Source organism: Lepisosteus platostomus, chromosome 6 (genome assembly GCF_059453375.1).
Source record: "Lepisosteus platostomus isolate fLepPlt1 chromosome 6, fLepPlt1.hap1, whole genome shotgun sequence".
In the NCBI taxonomy this organism is placed as follows: Eukaryota; Metazoa; Chordata; class Actinopteri; order Semionotiformes; family Lepisosteidae; genus Lepisosteus; species Lepisosteus platostomus.
Window position 1 is genome coordinate 6,329,393 of NC_142616.1, and position 27,940 is coordinate 6,357,332.

The following is a 27,940-nucleotide window of genomic DNA, read 5'->3' on the forward strand; positions in this document are numbered from 1 at the left end:
TAAGCCACATTTTTTCAGTACTCTTATGTTACTTTGACACTTGATAGAGTTGATATACAGTGCCTTGCGAAAGTATTCGGCCCCCTTGAACTTTTCAACCTTTTGCCACATTTCAGGCTTCAAACATAAAGATATAAATTTTTTATTTTATGTGAAGAATCACCAACAAGTGGGACACAATTGTGAAGTGGAACGAAATCTATTGGATTTTTGAAACTTTTTTAACTAATAAAAAAATGAAAAGTGGGGCGTGCAAAATTATTCGGCCCCCTTGCGTTAATACTTTGTAGAGCCACCTTTTGCTGCGATTACAGCTGCAAGTCGCTTGGGGTATGTCTCTATCAGTTTTGCACATCGAGAGACTGAAATTCTTGCCCATTCTTCCTTGCAAAACAGCTCGAGCTCAGTGAGGTTGGATGGAGAGCGTTTGTGAACAGCAGTTTTCAGCTCTTTCCACAGATTCTCGATTGGATTCAGGTCTGGACTTTGACTTGGCCATTCAAACACCTGGATACGTTTATTTGTGAACCATTCCTTTGTAGATTTTGCTGTATGTTTGGGATCATTGTCTTGTTGGAAGATAAATCTCCGTCCCAGTTTCAGGTCTTTTGCAGACTCCAACAGGTTTTCATCCAGAATGGTCCTGTATTTGGCTGCATCCATCTTCCCCTCAATTTTAACCATCTTCCCTGTCCCTGCTGAAGAAAAGCAGGCCCAAACCATGATGCTGCCACCACCATGTTTGACAGTGGGGATGGTGTGTTGAGGGTGATGAGCTGTGTTGCTTTTACGCCAAACATATCGTTTTGCATTGTGGCCAAAAAGTTCGATTTTGGTTTCATCTGACCAGAGCACCTTCTTCCACATGTTTGGGGTGTCTCCCAGGTGGCTTGTGGCAAACTTTAGACGAGACTTTTCATGGATATCTTTGAGAAATGGCTTTCTTCTTGCCACTCTTCCATAAAGGCCAGATTTGTGCAGTGTAAGACTGATTGTTGTCCTATGGACAGACTCTCCCACCTCAGCTGTAGTTCTCTGCAGTTCATCCAGAGTGATCATGGGCCTCTTGGCTGCATCTCTGATCAGTCTTCTCCTTGTCTGAGCTGAAAGTTTAGAGGGACGGCCAGGTCTTGGTAGATTTGCAGTGGTCTGATACTCCTTCCATTTCAAGATGATCGCTTGCACAGTGCTCCTTGGGATGTTTGAAGCTTGGGAAATCTTTTTGTATCCAAATCCAGCTTTAAACTTCTCCACAACAGTATTACGGACCTGCCTGGTGTGTTTCTTGGTCTTCATGATGCTCTCTGCGCTTTCAACAGAACCTTGAGACTATCACAGAGCAGGTGCATTTATACAGAGACTTGATTACACACAGGTGGATTCTATTTATCACCATCAGTCATTTAGGACAACATTGGATCATTCAAAGATCCTCGCTGAACTTCTGGAGTGAGTTTGCTGCACTGAAAGTAAAGGGGCCGAATAATTTTGCACGCCCCACTTTTCATTTTTTTATTAGTTAAAAAAGTTTCAAAAATCCAATAGATTTCGTTCCACTTCACAATTGTGTCCCACTTGTTGGTGATTCTTCACATAAAATAAAAAATTTATATCTTTATGTTTGAAGCCTGAAATGTGGCAAAAGGTTGAAAAGTTCAAGGGGGCCGAATACTTTCGCAAGGCACTGTATATATGATATAGTTATCGTTGCTGACACTAGTATAGCTGTTATAGGCCACCCATCCCAAAGATAACAGCTGCTGTTTACTTCATGGTTGCCTGCCTTGTTCTACATTTTCTGTTCTTTCTCTGTCTTGTGAATCTCTGTGGCTTTTATAGAAAGCAAAATCAGTTACATTTGAATAGCACCTGGAGAGGGGCAGGGTCTGTACCAGCGCAGCTCTGAAAAGCCAAGAGCCCTGACCAGGCAGAACAATTCTGAACAGCCAGCTCTCAGCATCACTGCATCTGCTGCATGGCGTTTTGTAACAAGAGTTATTTTATAAAATGTCTTTCTTTTGTTTTATAAAAGATCTAGCAAGGACTGGTTTTGGGGACCCATAAGTGTGTGGAGACTAGAATCTCACATAACTATCAATTTCTTAATGTAACTTCCTTTCTAATAGAGAAACTCAAATGTGTTATATACAGGTATTCAGAATGCCTTAGGTGTTTGTAATGTTTTATCAACAGCACATTACAGAAGTATTAGTATTAAGGTTAGAGTTGGGGTTAGTGTTAGGGTTAAGGTCAGGGTCTTCTGTAGCCAACAAGTCTTTCGAAACTATACTTGCAATTGGTTAAAAATGATATCTATAATATCTATCTATAAGGTAATATTATTCAGGCTATATGAAAACTTATTCAAAGGAAGAGTTAAGAGTATTTTTTTTCCATTATAGCAAACAAAATAAATCTGGCTTTACATTGCAGCCTGAAATGGTTTTCCAATATGTTTTTGCTCAAATTGTCTCTAACCATTATAAATGAGATGACAGTGATAAAAAAAATTATTCATCCTGTTGCCTTGTGTCCATCCCAGTGTTTGTTTATATTAAAGAGATCTGTAGTTATAGAGTGCTGGTCACCTGTGTATAATATGCTTCATATTGCACAGCAGTCTGCAGTGTCTTGAAGCAAATTTCAATTTACAGCATTACACGAAGTTATTTCTGTTGTGGTTAGTAAATTTTAAAGATACGATAGGTATCGGTAGGTCAAAGCAAAATTCGAATTGAAAAAGAAAAAAAAAAGGATCTAGGTAATAGTGACTTTGCATTAATACATTACATTTGAATTATAATACACCTCACCCTAGTGGACTATTAGTAAACCACTTGATGTGCAGGTGCATGTCTCATCTAATAAAGTATTGATCTGAGGTAAGATTATTTCTTTTATGTAGTATTAGTAGTATTAGTATTCTCACTGTTCGTTTTAGAGATGGAACAGACTTTCATAGTCACACAGAGTGCTGGTTGCTAGTGTATAAAATACTTTAAAGACATTAAATTTACTTTAAAGATGAATAGGTACAGTAGGTTGAAAAGAAGATAGAACGAAAGAGAGGTTATGTCAGTGGATTTTGTTTAACGTTTTTATGTTTATTATTGTTTGACTTGTGGAAAAAAAATGTTTTTGGAGAGAAAAGTGCTTTATTTTTATGGATTGGTGGAAATGTTTATTTTGTTTCTTAGATTTTTGTATATATTCAAGGGATAAAAAATCAAGTGAAATCACATCCTCATCCACACATACTTTGCTTATTAAGTTCAAACATCAATTCCTAGGATATCTAATAGTATAGAAAAATAAAATAGAATTTTAATAGTTCTAATCTAATATTTTGATATAATTCTAAAATAACTTTTCAAGATATTTTGTCACAAGGAACATACAGATTGTATATCAGCTTATAAGATACTAATTGCTTTTTTAGGTACACAGTTCAGCCTGAGAGAGGTTTTTGCTGGGCTTCACTCACTCTATGTATCACTGTGGGTCTCGGGGACAGTAGTACACAGCTGTGTCTTCAGTCTTCAGGCTGCTCATCTCTAAGTAAATTGTGTTTTTGGCGTTGTCTCTGGAGATGGTGAATCTTCCCTGGACAGAGCTGGAATATTGCTTGTTGCTTCCACTTGGACCACTGATGTATGATACCCATTCTAGGCCTTTCTGAGGAGCCTGTCGAATCCAGCTCATGTCTGAACTTGAAAGGTCAGATCCAGACCAGGTGCAGGTCAAGGTGAGCTTCCCTCCTGGAGCGACCAGCTGAGGATCAGGCTGGGTCAGAACCACAGCGGACTGGACACCTGGAAGAATTAAAAGATTAAAAAACACATTGATAATTGTGTTACTATCTGCTGCCAACATTGTATTGTAACATTGTATTGTCTGCTTTAATGTTGCCAAGTTTACATTTAGTAAGACTTACTTTTCAAAACAAATGCTGTAAACGCTAAAATTTGTACAATTGCCATTGCTTGGCAAGATACTTGAGTCAGACAATACAAAGGAAAGTGAGTCGCTACTTCTTCTTTTCTTGAGATCATTTATACAGCTCTTTCCCTTCGATTTGACTAGAATTCTTAGAGGGGGCGTGTTCTCAGAGGGTGCTCCTTTAAATCCAGTGAAATGTCACGTCAGACAAGACTTGTTGATAGAAAGAAAAGGTTGAAAAGAGAGCTAAGAGAAAGGGTAGAGAGACACCAAGGAATCCAACTTTGTCAGAATGTAAGAGAGGATGATTGTAAGATCCCTATGAGCTGCTCAGATAAACCCTTCAAGATTATCATTCAGGGCTAGATTTCTACTTCCTAAAAATCTCAATAGGTCTGTTTTCACAATGTTTTCAATGGCTACAACAAACATCCCAAAGGAAAAAAAAACTGAACAAGATTTTTTAGTTTGTTTTTGGAATGATATGCCATTAAAGATATGACAAAGATAAAAAAACATCCCTCAAATTGTGAAAAGTTTTGTGTATCCATCCATCCAACAGTGTGATTATGTGTGAGAACGTCTTGTTCACAGCTCCCTTGACCGCACTCGGCCATCATCCCCACCAGGCACCTTCCTCTGCAACAGAACTCGCTGCATCACCTGCAAATTCATATCTAACAACACGCTCATTCAGGGCCCTCAGGTCAATTCCAGATCACCCAGACGACATCCTGTACCTCCAGCAGCCTCATTTACTGCATCTCCTGCAAAAAATGCCCAGTTATCTACGCTGGAGAAAAGAGAAGGAGGCTAAGAGACCACTTCAGAGGAGATGTTTGGGCTGTAAAGATTAAAGATTTCATTTCACCTCAAATGGCCATGCTCACATATCTCTGTCTCTTTTCTCAGAGAAGGGTTTCTCACCTCCCACAGCAGAAAGACAACAGAAACTAAACTCATCTTGAAACTAGGTTCACACCGTCTCCTTTCTCTCAATGACCGATTTATTTTTGTGTAATCTTCTCTATTTTCATGCAGGTTTTGACTTCACACCTTTCTTCACTCCTCTCCACTTTGCACTTCCTGAGTGGCCTCTCTGCCCCTCCTGCCTCCTCCCCTCTCCCAGCTTTTGTTCTTCTGTGCTATTTAATCTTTGCTGTCTGCCCTGTCTTTCTCACACCTGAAGAAGGCTTAACAGCCTAAACATTGTTTTTTCTCTCTTCTCTTTTCAGCATGGAATAAACCTATTGCACCATTAAAATTGGCCACCTACATCTATATTTTGAATTGATACTTTAAGACACCTAAGATAACAAAGCTTAATTTCCTGTAGCAATAAGAAATACAAATTATTGAGAAGTGACAGTGAAGAATGATTGGATTTAGTTTCCATGTGCAGGTAGATGTCTGCAAAATAAATCAAAGCAATGATTGTTTTGCACGTAAGGACTGTGAACAAACACCATGTGCACTCAATCTGTTTGTGATCACACCATAGAATGGGGGTGAATGGGAGCAAGGTCCACACAAGAGAGTTTAGGCAGGTGCAATCCTGACTGGAGAATCAGCGTCTCTTCTTCCTGCTTGTAGACACTGTGCTGGTTAAGACTTTTAGGCCTGGAAGCATCTTCACTGCACTGCTTTGTGGTGGTGGATGGATAGACAAAGCAGAGGATGTGCTGGACACCATGAGCTTAGTTTTCTGGAAACCCGGGAGACTTTGTAGTTTTGGGGGAACAAATGAAAGAAAAAAATTGAAATCTCATTACTGCTGACTATTCATGAATCAAGTGCACTTTGATATATGGAATACTTGGGTTCTCAGCATGCAAAACATGTCTCATTCTTGAATTCTTAATTGCTTCCTAAGAATTCTCGATCCAGATTATTGGAGAGATTCCAAGTACTGTCCATGAGGCTGTCCATGGTGCTACTACACTGTTTGACAAAAACCAAGAGGTTGGTTTGGTGATCCTAGTTGATTTAATTTTTCCCTTTTATGTATGTACTGATATGCTGATTGTAAACCATACTGTAGCTGCAGTGCCTTGAAGTAAATTCCTAATATTTGCATTGTATACTGTTGTAATAAAGACTGTGATCTTCAACAGCCCTCAGTGAATTTGAATGACTCTAAGTGAATTTGACTTCTTGGCTTTGTAGGAGTGGGGGTGGGGTAGTGGTGGGGTAGGAGGTGGTAGGCGCTTTAAGCTGTGGTTTGCAGAGCACAGTTTTTCTTAATTTTCATTATTTAAATCTTCTTTTTTACCAGTTACAGTGTTCAATCCATTTATCCGCTGTCCTGCAGAGGGGCCATCAGCACTGGAAAGAGGAAGCAGTATTTGTATGACATCTGTGTCAGTTTGTATCATTGTGAGTCTCGAGCACAGTAATACACAGCCGTGTCTTCTGCCTTCAGGTTGTTCAGAGTCAGTGAAGACCTGCTGTTCGAGTTGTCTCTGTTCAGAGTCAGTCGTCCTTTCACACTGTCTGCGTAATTTGTGCTGCCATCAAACCCGAGCCACTCCAAGCCCTTTCCCGGAGCCTGGCGAAGCCAGTGAATGTTACAGCAGGAAAATGAGTACCCAGAGGTTTGACAGGTGATGCTCAGAGACTGTCCAGGTTGTTTCACTTCGGAAAAAGTTGATGGAACCAAGGAGACAGAGAAAGTCCCTGTAAAAGAATTGGTGTCATTAAGAATTGAAGACTGTCTTCCTAAGCATCATCACGCATAATAAGTATATACAGTATGTGCACATACCCTTTAAGAAATGCATTAAAAGCCAGACACACAACATAGTCTTCATGTCTGGCTCAGTCTGGTTCACCCTCTGTCTTTGCTGGTGATTCAGCCTTGGTGAGGCTCTTAAATACAACACTAGTAACCCTGCTTTGCATATGAGTCTCACTGGCCACAGGTCTCAAGAATATAAGCTACAGGGCTGTTTTCTGTCTCAGTTTGCAATGCACTTCCCCATGGAAGACAGTGGATACTATAACGAAGAGGTTTGAAAATGGAGAACAGGAGCAACTTCTTCACAGAAAGACACACTGTATACAGGTTACACATAATGTATGGTTTCATATACAAATTTCCCTGCATCTTTAGAATGTTGTATCCTGAAAACAAATGCCCTACTATTAATGGTTTTACTTTGATGATTTTGGGAACAATAATAAGTAAGAGTAACAGTAAAAAAAAAAAAGATTTATACACAAAGTAACAGGGTCCAATTGACAAATTTGGGGTAAAACCCATAGACTAGGATATATATTTCAGAGTTCTATTTTTTTAATAAATGAGCAAAAGATGAACTTTTAACAGAGAATTGTTTCACTAATTCACAGTATCAAAGGATACAGTATATCAAAGGATATACTGTAGTTTTATAATTTGGTTGAATTCATTGACTTTTGAATCATGTTCCAACTATTATCTTTTAAGGAATTATCTGTAATAGTTAACACAAACTCACAAATAACCAATCAGAAACCAACAGAAATCTGTTAGTAATTATTTGAGTCACTAATGATTTTGACAACCCACTTCCCCTCTTCTTCTGGAGATACATTATATACTGTACAAGATCTGAAGGAATAAGTAAAATGAAAAACCGACAGAAAAATATTGAAGAAATCTGAGTCTCTTATGAATTTGAACCCCAACTTCCCCCAACTGTTTCTGGGGGTGCAGTATATAAATATCCTGACCATGTGACTGAAGAGATCTGCCCTCCATCCACCCCACCCACCTCCCCTCACTCAATTGGGAGGGGCCAAAGGACTGCTATGCTGGTGATGCACAATGGGTGGGAGGAGAGTTTATCAGCAGAGAATGCTGGGAAGGAAGGCCAGGTATATCATATGCATATATAGAAGAGAAGCTGGTGGCTTAATTCAAGACCATCCTAATAAAGATGCAATTGTGCTGCAGCTATGACAAGACACTGGGAAACAAAGATGCACACGCACCTCTTTTTCAGGCTGTTATGGTTTTCTCAGAAGAACAACACTTTATTTAGTGGCGTTTTGTTTGGCAATATAGTGCAGTGACAGGCGAGGAAACTGACACATTTAAAAATTATTCTCTGTAAGTGATAACACAATGATTCACTGCATAGTAAGCCATAGCAAAAACAATTCACGAACTTACCCAAATTACATACAGCATGTGGTTTTTGTACCATCTGTTTGCTGAACTTGATCTGCGTGTGGGTTGCACAGTAATATACAGCAGAGTCTTCAGGCTGCTCATCTGTAAGTATAGTGTGCTGCTGGAAATATTTTGTGAGATGGTGAGTCTTCCCTTGACAGACTGGGCATAGCTTGTGTTACCACCATCTCTACTGATGTAGGCCAGCCATTCCAGGCCTTTCCCAGGAGTCTGTTGGATCCAGTTTGTATATGAATTAGAAAAGCCATATCTGTACACATCTTGACTGAGCCCTGACATGACAGTATGAGAGACTCTCCTGCCTTTTTAACCTGAGGACCAGACTGCATCAGAAGAATGTCAGAATGGACACCTGAGAGTCAGTGTTTTGTGTTTAAATTGTGGCTTTCTCTTTATGTGGATTGTTTTTGATCAAAATATATGTCCCCATTCATCCATTACTAAAAGACTTCAACCACTCCAGGCCAGCAGAAGAGACAGAGCCCATCACAGCAAGCAAAGGGCACAAGGTGGGCTACACTTTGGACAGGACATCAGTCCAACACAGTGCACACACTCACACCAGGGCCGATTTTCCCAGAAGCCAAACTAACCTACCAGTATGTCTTTGGACTGTGGGAGGAAACTGAGCAGAACTCTACAGGAACCGACATGAACATGAGGAAAACATACAATCTCCATACAGAAAGTAGCCCAGGTCTGGAGTTGAACCCAGGGTCCCTGCACTGTGAAGGAGCAATGCAAATTTCTGCACCACTGTAACTCCGCATCATTAATGTAACACATCATAAACTGAATTGCTTATAGGAGAACCTGGATTTGTTTTTTTAGTTCATAATGAGAAACTGGACTTTATATGATCATGTGATGTGTTACAATCTCTAGGTGAAGAGCTTTCAAGAGGAAGTGACCTCCTGTGCTGTATTGTGTCTACAGACAATTACTACAACTGCTTCTGGTGTGTCGGAAACATGAAATTTTTAGAGAGATCACTGGGAATATAGATGACTAGAATTCACGAACTACTGTGTTCCCCCAAAAGATAAAGTGAGAATTCGGGTGTGTATTGTAAAAATCGTGGCTCCATGTTGGCATATTGTATTTTTTATAAAAAGGCACGAACTATATTTGTTTGACATCTTCGAATAGTTGTAAAACTTATTAAAAGTACCTTTGAATCTTGAGAGTAACATTTAATAAAAGACATTGCCTATTGGAGAACATGGAGTTTGCAATAGGTTATAACCAGAAACTGGACTCTGCACGATCACAGAATGTGTTGCAATGTTACTGCAGCATGCCTCCAATTTCTCTCACGGCACATCCCAGCTGACAGCTGATTAATGGATCAACCTATTTTTTTATTTAACGTTAACTCATGAGCATGTCACAAGATAAATGATAAACATTGATTGTGCTGAGAATGACTTATTCTATGGGTATCTGCAAACATCTATTTGCACTGCTTTTTGTTTGATATAGTTTGCTAATAGAATTGCTCAGTTAAAAGAATACCAGTACCTGTAGTTTACATGAGCACAAACTGGATTGAAATGTAACAGTGTAAATCTTCACCACATTATCATGCAGCTCCCCCTAGTGGCTACTGTGCGTTAGCGTTTTCACTGAATTGTAGCAAAGTGTTGTCGTCTTCATTGTGCAAATAAACACAGTCCAGAATACTGGCTCCAGCAGAGTTTGAGAAGCTGTTGCTTTTAATTGGTGAAATGCATAATGGAAATAAAGATAAAATTAAGTGATTTTATTTGATGTCATGTAGCTGCTACGTATTCTCCTTCAGTGTGTTTAGACAGTTATTGTACAGGCAGTGAAGGGCACCTTCCCTTCACGTTCCTACACAGCTGTGTCGTCAGACTGTAGTCTGTTCATCTGCAGGTAGACTGAGCTGCCAGACTTGGACACTGTGAACCGGCCCTTGAAGGAGTCTACGTTTGTGTCTGCATTTCTGCCAGCCACTCCAGTCCCTTTCCAAGGGGCTGACGAATCCAGCCCCTTGCATAGCTGCTATCCGTCAGGGAATATCCACTGACTGCACAGGACAGCCGCAGGCTCTGTCCTGGCTTTCCGATCTCCGAGCTGGACTGGGTGTCACGATTGTAATCCCTCCTCTTAAAAATGCTCTGTCTCTTTCAAATTTTTGCTGATTCCGTGAACTTGCCCTCAATCCTGTCCCTCCTTATTTAAGGTGGGCACTCTCACTACTCCGGGCTCTGCATTGGAAGACGGACGCCTGGAGGCCCGCCTACCATCAAGTTGCCCTACGTCCGTGGCTTGAGAGCATAGACCTCCTATAGGCAACCTGACCCAGCTGAGTCTGGGGCTCGGAGCGCCTGGCCCCATCATCCTGTTTTTATTTCCCTATCCCTGTACCGGATCCCGTTCCGGTTTTAAACTTTGTCTTGTCTTCGTCGCGGATGGATCACTCGGATTAGGACCCTGGACTTCGCCCCGGATTTTCTCCTAGACTCCTTGGACTTGTTCGCCATGGCCACGCCCCCCCGAGCACCATTTCGCTATCGTCACACCCCCTTGTTTGTCAACCTGCCCTGACCCTCGTCATCACCCCCCCGTTGTCCTACTCCACTCACTTCCGGATTATACCGTCTGGATAGGGTCCTGAACTATGCATCGTTACACTGGGTCAAGACCACATCACAACTGGCATCTGCAAAACCAGGAAACACAAAAGATATAACTTAAACAAAGCCAACAGGAAACACTCACACTGCACAAACATCAAGACCAGTAACACTCCTGCTGAGAGACTCATGTTTGAACCCTGTACAGACAGAGCAGGTTTCCTCAGGGAGCCCCTGTTTATCTGTGTTTAATAAGTCTCTGCCTCTCGCTTTGCATGAGGGATTTGCAAGTTTGAGAGACAGGAAGCTCAGCTCTTTTCTCATTAATAAAATACAGTAATTCAGAGCTCTAGCAGCATGAGCTGTAATGTCTGTCAAAGACAAACGGTATAAGTGTGAATATACAGTATGTACATGTCTGAATGCATGCAGTATGTCTGAAAATCTTCTCCTTCACAAATTTACTAGGATCATAATTCTAACATTTATTTATTGTATGTAATTTCTGTATACTGGATAAATCAGGTAATAAATTTAAGTCATGATTTAATATTCCACATTTATAACAGATATTAATATCATCAGTCAATATCTCCACATTTATGCAAAATAATAATGATTCCAAACATTGTAATTCCTAATGAAACCTACTGTATATTGTAGTTTAAACAGTATGCAATCCTATCCGTTTTTAGAGCGCTTGATTCAAACTATTCGAAAGGCAGATTGTGCGGATCTGAAGAGAAAAGACTCTCTTTCTTAATTGTAAAGTTTTGTAATCACTTGCTTTGTGTGGCATGAGAGTTGAGCTCAATGCCGTTTTTTGTTTCAACATTAAAGCAATTGCATTCTGCGTGTAAACTGCGTAAAATCTTCTTAGGTGATTGGTATTGGACTCGAAAGGGAAACTCTTGCAGACAGAGCGTTAACGAGAACGGAAAGGTTCCACCGAGACTTGAACTCGGATCGCTGGATTCAAAGTCCAGAGTGCTGACCATTACACCATGGAACCCCTGAGAGCCCTTGACTGACCTGCGGCCTGAGAAACACCTGCGCTAAAGACTAGCTTGTTTCAAGAATCCAGACGGAAACCTGCACGTTTTACGACACTGGTCATTGCTGCTCCAATCACCACACTATCTGGTCAGCCTGCACGGCCTCAAGCACTGTGATGCCTTCCAAAATAAACCATTCAGCATTGGACAACAACTAGACCAATCTATGCCCTTTCATACGGTAACTAGGAAAAGCGTTTCCCACAACTGCCTTTCAAACATCCCAGAAATCATGATGACAATCCGTGTACGTGTGTAGTTCTAATGAGCACCCAGAATACAAGGAACACGCACTGGACGAAGAAGTGCAGCAATTCATTTTACCAGCACTTTCCCTGTGGACAAAAGCAGCTTAGTATTAAACTAGCTGGAGACACTCATCAGCGTTTAACGCTCAAACTGTTAACTGTTAACTTGGCTTTTATAAAGCAGAAAAACAAACGACTTTTGCCATCCTGACTGGCAGCAGGTCGCTGTATTTTGTAACTTTTATCACCATCTCGTTTGCTTATATTAAATCTTTGCTTTCTTATTTCATTGTGATAACTAGGGAGTTACGTGCAGTCAGAGGACTGAAGACAGACCGATTTCCAGGGCGGATGTTTGCTCATATAAGAACTGCCTTTCTTGCCGGTTTTGTGACACCAGCGGAATGGATTATTCCGTTTTGAGGGTCCCTCAATTCCCTTTGAGATTTAAACCACTTTGCCACATATCATCACGTTGAAGAGTGCGAAATGGGTCGCAAATGTGAATATATGGAAGCATTTTTAAGCCGTTAAAAACCATGTTGTACTGTTTCAAACTCTTTATTCACGAAGCGTAGGGGTGTAGAAAGAGGCACAAGGCTCGTTGGTCTAGGGGTATGATTCTCGCTTCGGGTGTGAGAAGACCTGGGTTTAAATCCCGGACGAGCCTGCTTTTTTGCTCTTGTGCATAGTGCGTAAGAGACCGTTCAGTTGAGAGAGGGATTATAATTTGTGTGCTGCCCCCACAAGAGGAAGCGCCCTCCCTCGTCACCGTTCTCGTGATTCAAGACAAATTATCATAATTATACACATAATTATCAACGACACTGGTCATTGCTGCTCCAATCACCACACTATCTGGTCAGCCTGCCCCACCTCAGGCACTGTGATGCCTTCCAAAATAAACCCATTCATCACTGGACGATTACTAGACCAATCTATACCTTTTCATACGGTAACTAGGAAAAGCATTTCCCACAACTGCCTTTCAAACATCCCAGAAATCATGAAGACAAGATATTCACAATATATGACATGGATAGACTCCCCTGGCCTTCTAACATGAGAGTTGGTCTGCATGAGAAGAATGTCAGAGTGGACACTCGGGAAGAGATAAAATAGAGCTAATACCTCAATTGTTTCTAGAGTAACTATATTTAAGAAGACCTATATCTCTTGGCCCTCAGATTAATGAAATGCTCACATGTACGCAATACTATCAATAAGTATCTGCATTGTCACCTGTCAATACTGACACAAAGAAAGAAGACCTGCAGCCAGTGCCACTCTTGTGATCAGGGCAGCAGCAGAGGGTTAAATAATAGAAGACAAAGGCAGATTTGCATGAACCTCCAGGGGGTCACATTTAAATAGCCCTGACCTCTGACAGAATAAACTATCATCAGTCCATCAGATGGAACATTGTAGTTACAGCTGTTCATTATCATTCTGAAACTGTAACTAACTTAATTATAAATCACTTAACATTAGAGTAACTATGTTTAAACACGTTACGACCCCAAGTGTCTAGGGGTAAAGGGGTGTAACATTTAGGAATTTTTTTTGGAAGCAGGTGGGTTCTGGTGAGGGACTAGGAAGCGTGATAACAAAGGTGGGTGCAATAGATGATTTTAAGATGAATAAGTGACTGGTATGAAATAAGACAATAACACAAAGGGGTAAGGAACTAGAGTGGTGCCAGAGAGAAGAAAATAACAAACAAAATGGAGCTGGCTAGGAAAGTGAGGGAAAGCTAACCTGACTGCAAAAGAAAACCCGAAACACATGCTCTTCAGTGTCTTTAACACCCTAGCTAACCTGCACTTACTACCCAAAGCCATACAAGACAAACGGCACTCACTCGTACTTAACTAGTTTTACTAATACAAAATCAACTAAGTGTGTAGAATGTACCCAACAACCTAAACTAACCTTATACACAACAGTGCACACAAAAACACTAGTGAACTAGGAATACAAATAAGGGAAAACAAGAGTAATCAACAGAAACAGGGTACAAAAGGATGCAAAGGTTGAACATATAACACGTTAGGGCAAGGTAATGGTTAAACAAGGATAAACACACAAACGAAAGTACAAGGAGACGAACAGAAACCAACAAAACAACAAAGCCGGAGCTATACGAAAACACACACAAAGCAAACCAACAAACCAACAAACCAACAAACCAACAAACCAACAAACCAACAAACCAACAAACCAACAAACCAACAAACCAACAAACCAACAAACCAACAAACCAACAAACCAACAAACCCGAAGCAAAAGCGAAGTAATAACCAAAACCAAGCGGGACCGAAGTCAAACAAAAGGCCTTTCCTTCCTGAAAACCTCCATGTTATATACTAAATAAGATGCAGTCTGATTGGCTGAGAGGCTGATTGATGGTGATGTCACAAGGAACAGTGGTGTAATGGTGGGCCAATGGGGGAGGGAGAACAATCAAAGGTCAGCAGTGTGGAACATAACAAGAAACACACAGACCACAAACTGGGATGTAACAATCCACAAGAAATACATCTACTCCAATCAAGGCTTTGTTTACTTCCAAAAAAGAGTCCAAGGCCAGGCGATCCATCCGAGACAGACGATTAAAATCCAGAATCGGGTCGGGACCGGCAGGGGGCACGGAAACAGGAAACAGAAAATAAAACTTCCAGGTCCCGGGCTCACATGATGCGGGTACCAATGCAGAGCCAGGATTAGCGGCTTTTAAGGGGGAACTGAAAAGGGTCTGGAACAGGGAACAGGTGCGGGAGATGAAACAAACAAGGAAGGGCTGGAGCGTCCTTAAGAGGAGGAGTTTGTGATCGTGACAGAAACGTCTAAGTACAATAACAACCATATACTGTAGCTCTCACTTTGTATTTTTAATGAACTACAGTTTAAGGATTACAGTTGATTAAAACAATAGAACATGGTAATTTGCCACAGGTTGGTGGACGATATGTCCTAAATAAGAAATTGTTTTCTTTTAAAGAAATTATGTTTTCCAGCTTTCTGAAAGTTGGAATTTATTAACATTTCACATCAGAACAAATATGAGTTCAACAGCGAGTGAGTATGAAAGTGTACATGCCCGAATCATGCTACACTGTAGGTGATATCTGGTATTGATTTTCCAGTGTAAATTTACTTGACAAATATTCCAGGATCTGTAAAAAGACTTTTTAACAAAGCAGAGACAAACATCGTTCTGGTGAGTGTTACAGAAATGTGTAGTGATATCACTGGAAGGGAGGGTTTTATGTCATGCATAAATTATGCCGTTTGAGTCCGTGAAAAGTTTCTGATGATTTAAGTAGGGTGTCAGTGTATTTAAATCCAAAGTCAATGACATCTTGCGGAGTTCAAAGTGTTCATGTTTTCTACTGATTGTGGCCTTTAAAAATGTTCTGTAATTTTACTTCTGTAGCAAATAAGGGTTTATAATATTCTTCACTGCAATTATACTGATATCGATTTTTAATGTTCTGTATTATGATTTTAATTAAGTAGTGACATTGGTCCATAATATACATATGTGTTTGCAGTCCTTTTGTCCTGTGAGTTTTTTTTCATGGTGATATTAGTTAATAATAATGTGTAAGTGATCAGGTTGGAGCTGGAAAACTGTACATTCTCTTGAGTTCTGGAGCCACGTGACAGACTTAATAAACCACGATAACACACATTTCACACTTACATGTTCTAGAGATCTAGGTGATAACCAAAGAACTTTGGAATTTCTTGTCTTTGTAACTTAATTAGCTACTGTTCCCTTGTATATAGTTTGAGGTAATGTGTATCTTTTTGAATTTGTTACAGTCTGTTTCATCCTTTAAATGATTAAAAAAAAACATAGTTTGTTTTATATTTTATTATTGTTTTATAGTATATATTGTATAAGATTATCCATGGATCACATGTGAATATTCTGAGTTTCTCACATTATTCTCTTGCAGCAGAAGTGAGGGTGGAAGAAGCAGAGGGTTTTTGTCAGGGTGTGCCACAGGCTATACTAACTGTGTGCTGTTAGCACAGTAATACACAGCAGTGTCTTCACTCCTCAGACTGTTCATCTGTAGTTTGGTCACACTGCTGGAACTGTCAATGGACACACTGAATCTGCCTTTGATGGCATCATTGTAGTTGGTGTAACCATTGTCTCCTCTGATAATTGTCAGCCACTCCAATCCCTTTCCAGGGGGCTGTCGAATCCAGTTCAAGTAGTAGCTGCTGCTGAAGGTGAATCCCGACACCTTGCAGGACAGTGTCAAGGACTCTCCGGGCCTCTTGAGCTCTGATCCGGTCTGGGTCAGCACTACCTCACACCGGACTCCTGAAATAGAAGGTGAATAGGTTCAAAATTGAAGCAGATTAAGAAAACTAAACTTATTTGAAATCAGAATTGAAATCCAGACTTATGTACCTGATAAAAGAAACAGCAATGCTAGAGGTGTGTGTGAAACAAACATCATTAGAGCCTGTGTACACTGCACAATATGTAACCAAATAGACAAAGCAAAGGTTGTGCACCTCCTCTCTGATTTCTGAAGGTCTTATAGGCAAGGGATTTATAGGTCTTATAGGGGTGGAATTTGCATGAAATTCATTTAAGGAACTAATATTCAAATTTCCTCCCAGTGAGGGTTTCAAAAGTTCTCTGTCACTTCAGAGAAGAGCTCTCCCCATAGGGAAAAAAACAAAAACCCTGTGGCAGAAATTAATCTGTTTTTTTGTATTTTGAGGAAATTATTTTCATACATATTTTTTCATGAAATTCTGAAGAGCAGATAAGTGCACATTTCTTAGAAATGTGAGAAGCAAATTAGTTTGGGACATAGTACTTTTATTTTTTTGTTTGTATTTATTGAATTCTGGAATACAAGTACACATTGTTAATATGTAAACAATGACTAATGTGCTGTTTTTTATTTACATATAGATATCGCTTTTAAAGTCTCTAGATTTTCTTTTCAGAATGACTGAATGAGACATACCCATCACATACAAATCAGAAGAGATTAGTATCTCACAAGTACTGTATATTTATAAGTGACCAGATACCTCTACCATACCTCGTATGTTTTTTTAATTTTAAACTGGCAGTGCTTGTTCCACCCTTAGCTTAAATAAAAATCTGCTATGCTTTTCTAAAAACAAAATGTCACTTGTTACAATGTAACTGTATGCCTGCAAATTCTCTAACCGCGCACCGCAGTGGATAATGGGTTAGTGGATGAAATATAGATTTGTAATTTGTGACCTTGTCACAAGATAAATGTGAATTTTTAGGTTCAGGCACTAAACTGAAACTGTGCCTGAAGCAGTCATTTTCTGGGCATCTGAAAAGATGTATTTGGATTGCTGTGTTGACATGATTTACAATAAAAGACAAGTTATTGTCTATGACATAAGACAGAGGACTCGCAAAATCTGGAGATTGCACATGCTTTGTTACAATGTAGAATTTGGTTAAAACAGTATCTCACAGCACACTCCAGTGGACAATGTGCAGTGTGCAGTTTTCACCCACCCCAGTTGCATGCAGCTGTCATCGTACCAGTAAGTACAGCCAAGAAGACTGGCTCTAGCAAAATTTGAGTGACTTGTTATTTTTGTGTAATGAAATGTACAATGGAAATAAAGGCAAATTTTGAATAACAAACCAGCCCTTAATACTGCAGGAGAAATAATGATTTAATTGAGTAAAAGAGACTCTCGTACCTCACTAAGGGATTTTATTAATGTCATGTCACTGCAGCAGTTACTCAACATTGTGTTCAGACAGTTATTGTACAGGCAGTGTCCTCACTGTGGTCCTCGGGCACAGTAATACACAGCCGTGTCGTCAGACTGCAGGCTGTTCATCTGCAGGTAGACTGAGCTGCCAGACTTGGAGATTGTGAACCGGCCCTTGATGGAGTCTGTGTATCTTGTGTCAGCATCATAGTAAATGAGTGCCAGCCACTCCAGTCCCTTTCCAGAGGGCTGATGAATCCAGCCTGTTGCATTGCTGCTATCCGTCAGGGAATATCCACTGACTGCACAGGACAGCCGCAGGCTCTGTCCTGGCTTTCCGATCTCCGATCCGATAAGATCTCCCTATGGAGAAATTTTACTGTAACTTTTTTTTTAACATTTGATTTGCACATTACAATGTCTGTCAGATATTTTGCCAGTACCATGACTGATTCCATAAATTTAAAAATATTGTCAAGAAGGAACACTTTTAGATGGTGTGCCTTAAAATGCAATTTAAGAAACACTGAATTGTTTGCATGGGTCATTGCAGTACATTTTATGTTTTTCAGGCAGGGTCAAAGATGTGATTCTGTATTGTTACAAGTGAGATTCAGATACTGGGGTTTTTTATCAGGACTCAGGCTTTACTTCTCTCACTGTGCCCCTCTGGCTTCTAAGAACTGAAGGTTACTGGGCACATCTTCATTGAGGACAAACTGCTCTCTTAGAGAGTCAACATAAAGTGGTTCTTTGCCTGACCCTGTATCCACCCCCCCAATCCACTCCAGCCCTTTCCCAGGAGCCTGGCGCATCCAGTGCATGTAGTAGCTGGTCATATCAAATCCTGAGATTTTACAGGACAGTTGACTGATTCACCAGGTTTCTTCACAACTGCTGGAGACTGAGCCAATGCAATATCACAATAGACACCTGCAAAAACAAAACACGTGACTTCTTATAAAAATAAGTGTGAATGTGCAATATGCCGAACAGGAAAAGAGAAACCAAAATGTATGAATCTAATATTAAAGAGATCTCACTTTAAAAAAATCCAAATAAGAGGAGGAAATGTACTAGCCACATTTTGTTTTGCTAAAAAAGAAAATAATTTCCTGATTCAGAGCCTGTAAGAGAGTCTGTTTCTCAGAATATTCAGTTAGTGCCAGAGATGTGCAGAGAACATTTTAAAGGAAGCTGCTATAAGATACGTTGCATACTGCATGTTCTCTGGGGACCTTCAATAAAAAGGGAACAATCTTTACATGATCATCTAAGTTTTATTGGAGAGACCAAATATCTCCATTTTTTTAACATTGTGTGTTGTCTAAACCTCTCTCAGATGCTACAACAGAGTTATCTCAAGCAGATTTCAGAGAAACCTACAAAATCCAGGTCTGGCTGGAAACCACAATGCTGAATGTCAGACCGGATTACACATAGTTCATATTTTAAAGAATGTTTAAGATGTCTGAAGTTAGAACAAGTTGGTTCACATAATATATCTGAAATGAACAACATGTTTTTGTGGAAAACTTCCGGTAAACTAAATGATATTACCCAATCACTAAGAGTGTTGGGGTCTAGTTTGTCATCAGTATAACAACATCTCATCAACTATGCTGAATACAGACCGAAGAAATCATGGGTTGTGTAATTTTGTTTTTTTACAAAGTTCTTGTGTGATTTGAGTGTGAAGGGTTGGGGGTTATCATAAAAAAAACTATATTATTTTTAGTAAAAGCCCTCAAGATTACTTGATCGAAATGAATTGATTTTTTAATCACTTCTCAAACCTGTTAGTTAATTGCATCCATGGCTTGTGAAGGAAAGCGTGGAGCTTGCATGTGGGTAATATTACTTTAAGAGTCTTCATGGGGCAGTGGTACAACAGTTAGCATTGCTGCTGTACAGTTCTGGGGTCCTGGGTTCAATATACTGTATGTATCCTGCCTTACTCTCATTGCTTACCAAGGTAGGTTAAAGCTCCCCTGAATTGGATGAAATTTTTAGAAAATGGATAGATGGAGTTGATTTTCTTTCACAATTCTTAATTCATATGACAGTGCATCTCTGCTATTGTAGTATAAAACAAGGCCTAAATCCAAATCATAGTTTTTTTTTACATTTTGGACCTCATTCGTGAAAGGCTTTTATATGATAAGATGCACACTATCCAGTGATAAGCTGATGAATCAGGTGCAGCTCAGCACAAGATTGAATGTAAATTGAGCCCCTTGATTTCACAGGCAGTGCTGCATCATCCAAGAGCATGGAAACACCTTTAACAATTATGATGAAGTTACAGAATACAGTTTGGCCAATGGGCAGCTTTAAGCAAGCAACTTTAAATCAAATGGACGTCTTCTATACGGTTTCTTTATATAGTGTATAAGTCTGTGTATGGGTATATCTTACAGGACGTATCTTTTGTCATTTGTGTTGTACAGTTGCTGAGTTTTGCTCTGATTCTCTGCCAAACACTTTGATAAGTTCCTTTTAAAGTACTATTCAAGCAAAACTGATTTTTTGCCTGAGGTATTGCGTTACATTCAATGTTTTTTTCCAAACATTGAGGAAGGCACACTCTCTGTCTGCTGTCACGGGTGAGTGAGATTTGAGGGTTTTTGTCAGGGCTCAGGCTTCACTTCTCTCACTGTGAGTCTCGGGCACAGTAATACACAGCAGTGTCTTCAGTCTTCAGGCTGCTCATCTCTAGATAACTCTTGGATGAACTGTCCACAGAGACTGTGAATCTCCCTTTGACAGAGTCGGCATAGTAAGTGTAGGCTTTGTCTCCTCTTATGCTTCCCAGCCACTCCAGAGGCTTCCCGGGATCCTGTCGAACCCAGCCAGCATAATTGGTGCTGCCACTGAGAGTAAATCCTGAGAAAGTGCAGGACAGTGTGGCGGATTCCCCAGGCTTCTTGATCTTGGGACCAGACTGTGTCAACACAATGTCTGAGCTGACACCTGGACAGAGGAGGAAAACAAGGATTACAATCCAGTCATGAGTCAAAATATGATTACTGAAGATACGACTAGCAATAATACTTACAAGAAAGAAGAAGAAATGCTGTGGAAGTGAAAAATAAAAGGCTCGTGTTCATGGCTCACAGAGATCCTGGAGGAGAGAGATAAAAGCTATTACATGAACAAGCACAAATCCCAGTGTTTATTTCATCTTGTGCATGTGTGTCAGAGTTTTTATAGCGTGTACAACCCAGAGGATTTGAATAATTATTTAAATGGGAGGGTTTGAGCCATCAAGCCATCCTCTTAAAAACACACAGGACATGCTTTCTTTATGCCCACACCCAAACTCCTTGATTAACACTGACACTTCCTTGTCATGAGATCTCACTTCTGTTTGTCCTGTGTACAACTATAAAGAGTGCAGTGCTTCTCTTGACGTGGAAGACAGGCATACAGACCGTTGCAGAAGCTCACAGAGCAGATCCAAGAGGCAAAACCAATGTGAAGTCGACAGACTTTTCCATTTGAACCAGGGAGTTATCATTTTTCTCCTGAGTCCTGAGTGACAGTACCTAAACCCTTGCCATAACTCTTATCATGAACTTGAAGCCCTGAAGGCAGGACTCAGAGTTACAGTCCCTCAACTCCCAGCTTGACTCCAGCTGTGTGCTTGAAGACCTTAAAGCAAGACTGTCCCTCAAGGGCTGCATGCCAAGGACTTTGCATTTGCACTCAGGTCTGTAAAAGCAGCTGGTTAACTGTGATGTGTGCAGAAGAGAACAGATACGGCGCCTATTGTTCTCTGAACGTCACCACTGGTGTGTTTTCAGATCAAGTCCAGCGGCTCCAGAAGAAAGCAGAATCAAACCAGTCTGCCCCTCTTAAACCCCAAACTACAGTATTTAATCCTCAGATCTCTTGAAGCCAGACAGGCCTCACAAGCCACCTGCTGTGAGATCACATCCTGAGAAACAGCAGTACGGTATGTGGTCATGTGTGTAAACTGCTCGAGACTCCTTTCCTGTAGGTACTTATGTTCTCTTGGGTTAACTGACTTACTGTTGTGTGCTTATGTAGCTGCTGTACAGCAGGAGTCTCCAAACCAACAGATGGAGGTTAGTGCTGTTGTCTCAAAGCTCTTGGGTCCTACATAGTTTCCAAACTGGGGACACAGTCTGTGTGGACTATGCATGTTCTTCATGTGTTCCTGTGGGTTTACACCAAAGGCATGGTGTAGTACAAAATGGAGATGCAATACATTTCTACCTTTCTAAACATTTAGAACCCTTTTTCATAAAAGATTCTTTGTGATGTGATAAGGTGCCTACCGTACAAAGATATGCCTATGAATAAGATGCACCTCAGCGCAGGAATCATTGTAAATTGAGGCCCTCAAATTTAAAGGGAGTGCTGCTTCTTTTAACAATTATAAAAAGGTCAGACAGGTTGGACAATGAACAATTGTAAGTAATAAAGTTCAGATTTATTGGACTTTATAGGCTTCTATTTATCAGACTTTATTTATTTGTCAGGTTAATTGGTACTACAGAATCATGCATCTGTGTGTGTTTGTTTCCTGAATGAGGTTGCTTACAATTTCTAATTTCCCAGTTTATCTATGATTGAGTCACTATTACAATCTTACTGAATTATCTCACAGCGCACCCCAGTGAGCAGCCAGAAAAACAGCAGTGAACAATCACAGGACCCTTGTTTGTAGAGAAATAGTACAAAACCCAGGTTAAACACATTGGAAATGGATTTAAACATTCACTTTTAAACACTTGCTTTATCAGAATGAATCTCCAAGACTTCATAGGACACTTGACCTCTGCTTGACCTTGCTGATAAATACTGGCAGGCAGGGACACCGAAATATATTGTATAAAAACCTTTTTTTTCTGCAACAGGTAACATCATGTCTTCACACTCTGTGTCAGAAGAACATCCCTAAGAAACAAAACTGATGTCTAAATGCATACCTTTCAAATTCCTCCATAGAGCACTATGGAAATAATTTTTGTACAAGCAGTACACTGACTACACTCACTGTGTATGTTACACAGTAATACACAGCAGTGTCTTCAGTCTTCAGGCTGCTCATCTGTAAGTACAGGGTGCTTTTGGAATTGTCTCTGGAGAACGTAAATCGACCCTTGATGGACTCTATGTAGTTTGTAGTAGCACCATCACTGTTGATATAGGCCAACCATTCCAGGCCTTTCCCAGGTGCCTGTCGGATCCAGTTCATATTATAAACAGTAATAGTTTTTCCATTCTTGTCCTGTCCAGAACCCTGACAAGACAGTGTGACAGACTCTCCCGGCTTTTTAACCTGAGAACTGGACTGGGTCAGAACAATGTCAGACTGTACATCTGAAAAGAGACAAAACAATGTTAACACCTTGATTGTTTCCAGCTTCATTAATATAGAAAAGACGTACATCGACTGGTCCCCAGTTGAATGGAATGCTCACCTCTACACAAGGCTATCATGAAGAATGCAATAAGTATCTGCATTGTGACCTCCCAATACTGACACAAGGAGTCTGTAGTACCTGTAGTCAATACCTTACTTGTGATCAGGGTAGTGGCAGAAGGTTAAATAAAAAAAATACACAGATGGATTTGCATGAACCTGCGATACGACACATTTAAATAGCACTGACCTCTGGGGAAATGAGCTATTGTCAATCCATCAGAGTGAAAGTCTCAATCACAGCTGCTCCAAATTCAATCTGAAACTGATGCGACTGAGGTGATTATCAGTCACATATTTTAAAGCATCAATATTCATCTACAGTACATGAAATACATCCACTCCGGTGTATATAATATATATAATATATATATATATTAGTGCTGTATATGCAAGCACTAATTCTAATTTTCCTTAAGAAACTGTCAATTAAATTCAATATTAAAAATAATTTCTTTTCTAAATTGTGGTTAGCCTACATTCTAGCTTTTGAAGCCAGCAGACCTTTGTGAATCTGCCTTCTTGACTGTTCCAGGGCTGCGAGTGATATCTATTTTAAACACATAAATCACTCAATAAATAAACAGGTGAACGGATACAAATGAATAAATTTATGTGGAATAGACAGAAGCACCCAGGGGTCAGGATGTGTCACTCAAGTGTTGTGAAATATTTCTGTTGCAAATATTCCGCCAGTAGATCTCCTGGGGAGGTGCACTGTTCATTGAGCGTTTCAAGAGAGGAAAAGCAGAAAACCGTTGGAGTCACTGGAGATCCCATCTGCTTCCTGGAGCTGAGTGAATTATGTATCCGTCACTTTCTGTGTAATATTTGATAAAGAGGAATGAACTATATTTCTTTGATTTTCAAATGCCTTTTTTTCTAACAAAATAAACTTTATTCCACAATAGGCATCTTAAAATGTGTACACATTCTAACAAGCCATGCAAACTCTACTATATTCCAAAAGTTTTGACAAATTGTCCGTTTCCATTTGAAGCAAGTGGATGCTGGGGCTGGATTTATACAAAAAAAGAGTCCTTCCAAGCCCTACCACTTGCTTTTGTCCATGCCTTTTCCCTGTCCCAGCTCTGATATTGTTAAAATTGTCTTGTCATCATCAATTGTTACAATTAAAATAATAATATAACACGGTATTTGGTATTGTATTTTTCTATTATAGCAATTACAGTATATTCCACAGATTTGTGACACATGGGGTGTTTTGACATCTCACAGCAGGACAAATACAGTATAAGATCAAAGGACAGGTAGCATGAAAGTGTGCTTTCTCAAATAATGATTAACAGCATGAAGCACTCATTACAAACATCTTCTGAAGCCCATGCACAAAATGCAAACACTCTGAACAGTGATGCTTTAAGAGAAGTGGGGAGTGATGAACCACCCAGGGTCAGGGTGTGTCAGTCAAGTGTTTTTCATTTATGTTGTGAGATATGTCTGCTGGGAAACCTTCCGCCATTAGATCTCCTGGGAATGCATGTGGTTCATTGAGCATTTCAAGGGAGGATAAGCAGCAAACTGCTGGGGTCACTGGAGAGCTCATCTGTTTCCTGAAACTGAGCGAATATAGAATATGCTGAAGAGAAAAAACATACACACACTCGCAGAGGGTAGAAGTGGAGTTTTTACACTTGTTGGAGAACTACGGTAGTTAAAGAAATGACTAAATGACTTCCACATGTTCATTTGTTCTATTATGACAATAGGCCATGTCTATACTTAATTAAAAAGCACACAGCTCAAGCATGTATAATACAGATATTCCAGATTAACACATAATGGCAGCCGATATTGTGGGTGCTGGTTAGGACTGATTTTCAAGTATATGACAAAGATTCCCAGAATCTGTAAAGCAACCATGCAAAACAACAAGGCCACATGTGATGAACAAAGCACAGACAGATACTATTCTGGTGAGTGCTCTTTATTGCAGAAATGTGCAGTGATATTCCTGAAGGGTAGGGTTATAAGTCATGCCTAAATTATTCAGGTAGGGAGCTGTGTCAGCTTGCGTAGGCAGCAAAGGACCAGGTGAAGGTTTATTCCTTGCTGAAGAGAAAAAAGACACCTGAAGAAGGCTCTGTAGCTGAAATGTTGGGTCTCTTTTCTTTTCTGTTCAGCATGGAATAAACCACCAGAAGATTTTGATTGAGTAGGTGATCAGTGTATTTGAGTCTGGAGTGGACAACTCCTTGCAGAATGCAAGGTGTTTTTTTTATTTTTTATTGATTCTGGTCTTTTTACATTGTTCTGTAAATGTACTTCTGCACCAAATGTTGATCTCTAATGTGATGATAATGTACTGTATTATAATGGTAGTGAAGTAGTGATATTGGTCAGTAATGTATATCTGTGTTTGCAGTCCTATTGAACTGTCATTTTTGTTCAGCAGTAATAATAGTTAATTGTAAATCTGTAGTAAGACAGCAGGGTACCTGTGTAAGTGGCCAGGCTGGACCTGGATTACCTCTTCTTGAGTTCTAGATTGATGTGACAAATTTAATAAACACTGATTACACACATTACGTATTCACTTGTTTTAGAGTTTTAGAGCCACGTGACAATCCGATAACTTTTGATTATCTTGTCTTCAGAATCTAATTAGCTACATTTCAACCATTTACTGTGTGAGCTCATACGTGTCTTTGAAGTTGTTATGTTCTGCTTCATCTTACAAATTTTTTAAAATATTATTTTTCAGAATGTGTGGTATTTGATTACTCATGGAGCATGTGTAGATATTCAGAAAATCATAGGAATGTTTTGCGTTATGCACTTGCAGTAGCAGTGAGAATGCAGAAAGTAGAAAGTTTTTATCAGTGTGTAACACAAGATACACTAACTGTGTCTTCAGTCCTCAGTGTTTATCTGTAGTTGGGTCACGTTGCTGGAACTGTCAATGGAAACTCTGAATCTGCCTTTGATGGCATCATTGTACTTGGTAGAACCATTGTCTCCTCTGATAATTGTCACTCCAAACCCTTTCCAGAAGGCTGTCGAACCCAGTTCAAGTAGTAGCTGCTGCTGAATCCGAACACCTTGCAGGACAGTGTCAAGGACTCTCCTTGCCTCTTGAGCTCTGATCCGGTCTGGGTCAGACTACCTTACACTAAAATATAAGGTGAACAACTGAAGCAAATGAAGAAAACTGACTTATTTGAAATCAGAATTGAAATCCGGATTTATGTACCTGATATAAGAAAGTGTAATATTAGACTTGTATGTGAAACAGGCATCATTGGAGCCTGTGTACACTGTACAACATGTACCCAAATGAACAAAGCAAAGGTTTTGCATTTCCATGGCTCTGATTCCTAAAGGTCTTACAGGGAAGAGAAAGGGGTGGCTTTTGCATAAAAAACTGGTTTAAGGAAGTAACATTCAAATTGCCTTGGTGACAGTTTTCTAAATGTTGCATACCTTGAAAAGGCTATGAAAACCTTCCAAATGAGCAAAACCAAAAGTCAAATATTTTTTGTTTTGATTAATGATTTAAATCCATATTTTTCTTATCAAATTTGCAAATTGCAAAGGCATATAATGCAGAAATGTGAGACACAAATATTTAAGGCTTATTTAATTCAGGCATTCATTTATACATAGTATGGAAATAGTCAGAAATGTGCTGTTTTTTGTTTAATTTCACCTATATACAGTATATTATATCACTTTCAACGTTTCAAATTTCTCCTCTATAGATTTCAAATCATCTCCATTTTTGAGTATTTAAAAATTATTAAAACAGATATACCTTCATGTAAGTGACAAAAGATTCAAATCTCACAAGATTGAAAATTTATCATGTGACGAGATACTTTCACTACACCTTGAAATGCATTCTTTAATTTATATGGAGAGCACTTTACAGTCCACACTTACCTTAAATAGAAGTCTGCTATTATTTTCTAAAAACAATTTAGTATATCAGCACACAGCTCTGTAGATCAGACAGCAGCTCAGGCTTTCAGAGAACAGATAAGGATATGAGAAAATAGCTCTAGATATAAAATAATATTATAAGGATATTAGCGACAAGTTCAGGATATTAAGGTACTGTACAGACGAAAATGTCAGAGAACAGCTCAGAATACCAGAGAGACAACTGAGAATGTCAGACAAATGTGAAACCAGAGTAGTAAAGATTAATTTCGCATTTATTTAATAGAAGTAAAAGCCATCAGCAATCTCATTGTCTAGTGTTGTGAGTAAATGTACGGTATAAGTCCAAACGCCTGAAGAGCTAATTTCTGTGCAGTACTGAAACTGATAAGTCACATCGTATAACCTTTTACAAAAGATGCAAAAATTATTTTATCACACATATGATGGATTTGCAATTATGAATTAGTCATATTAATTAATTATTAATTGCAATTAATTAAATATTATTCAGCTCATCGTATGCAGCCCTGTTGTGCTGTGCTTGTTGTTTTTGTACAGCTGCCACCCTGACTTCCCTCACTGTGGCTGTCGAGCACAGTAATACACAGCAGTGTCTTCAGGCTTCAGGCTCTTGGCTTCTATGTACTGCATGTTACTGGGCACGTCTTCAGTGAGGACAAACTGCCCTTTTAGAGACTCTGCATAATCTGGTGAATTGCTGGAACCACTGTTTACTCTCCCAATCCACTCCAACCCTTTCCCAGGAGCCTGGCGCACCCAGTGCATGAAGTAGCTGGTCATATCAAATCCAGAGA

At 39.7% G+C, this 27,940-nt stretch overlaps 1 long non-coding RNA gene, 1 other non-coding gene and 1 gene segment (V, D, J or C); 1 reads left to right on the forward strand and 2 right to left on the reverse strand.

Moving 5' to 3' along the window:
* The window catches only part of LOC148659775 (immunoglobulin mu heavy chain-like), a 123,066-nt gene extending 106,497 nt beyond the window's left edge, over positions 1 to 16,569 (reverse strand). Inside the window, 2 exon segments of the C gene segment in view lie at positions 16,042 to 16,361; positions 16,452 to 16,569. Coding sequence covers positions 16,042 to 16,361; positions 16,452 to 16,500 — 369 coding nt within the window.
* LOC148659776 (uncharacterized) overlaps positions 1 to 20,592 on the forward strand; it is a 118,366-nt gene extending 97,774 nt beyond the window's left edge. The window contains exon 2 of the long non-coding RNA XR_015939328.1: positions 20,406 to 20,592. This is a non-coding gene — a long non-coding RNA (uncharacterized LOC148659776). The remainder of the gene's footprint in view (positions 1 to 20,405) is intronic.
* On the reverse strand, positions 11,657 to 11,728 carry trnaq-uug (transfer RNA glutamine (anticodon UUG)). Its single transcript has one exon. It is a non-coding gene; the product is annotated as a tRNA-Gln (tRNA).
* Positions 20,593 to 27,940: the final 7,348 nt, after the last annotated feature.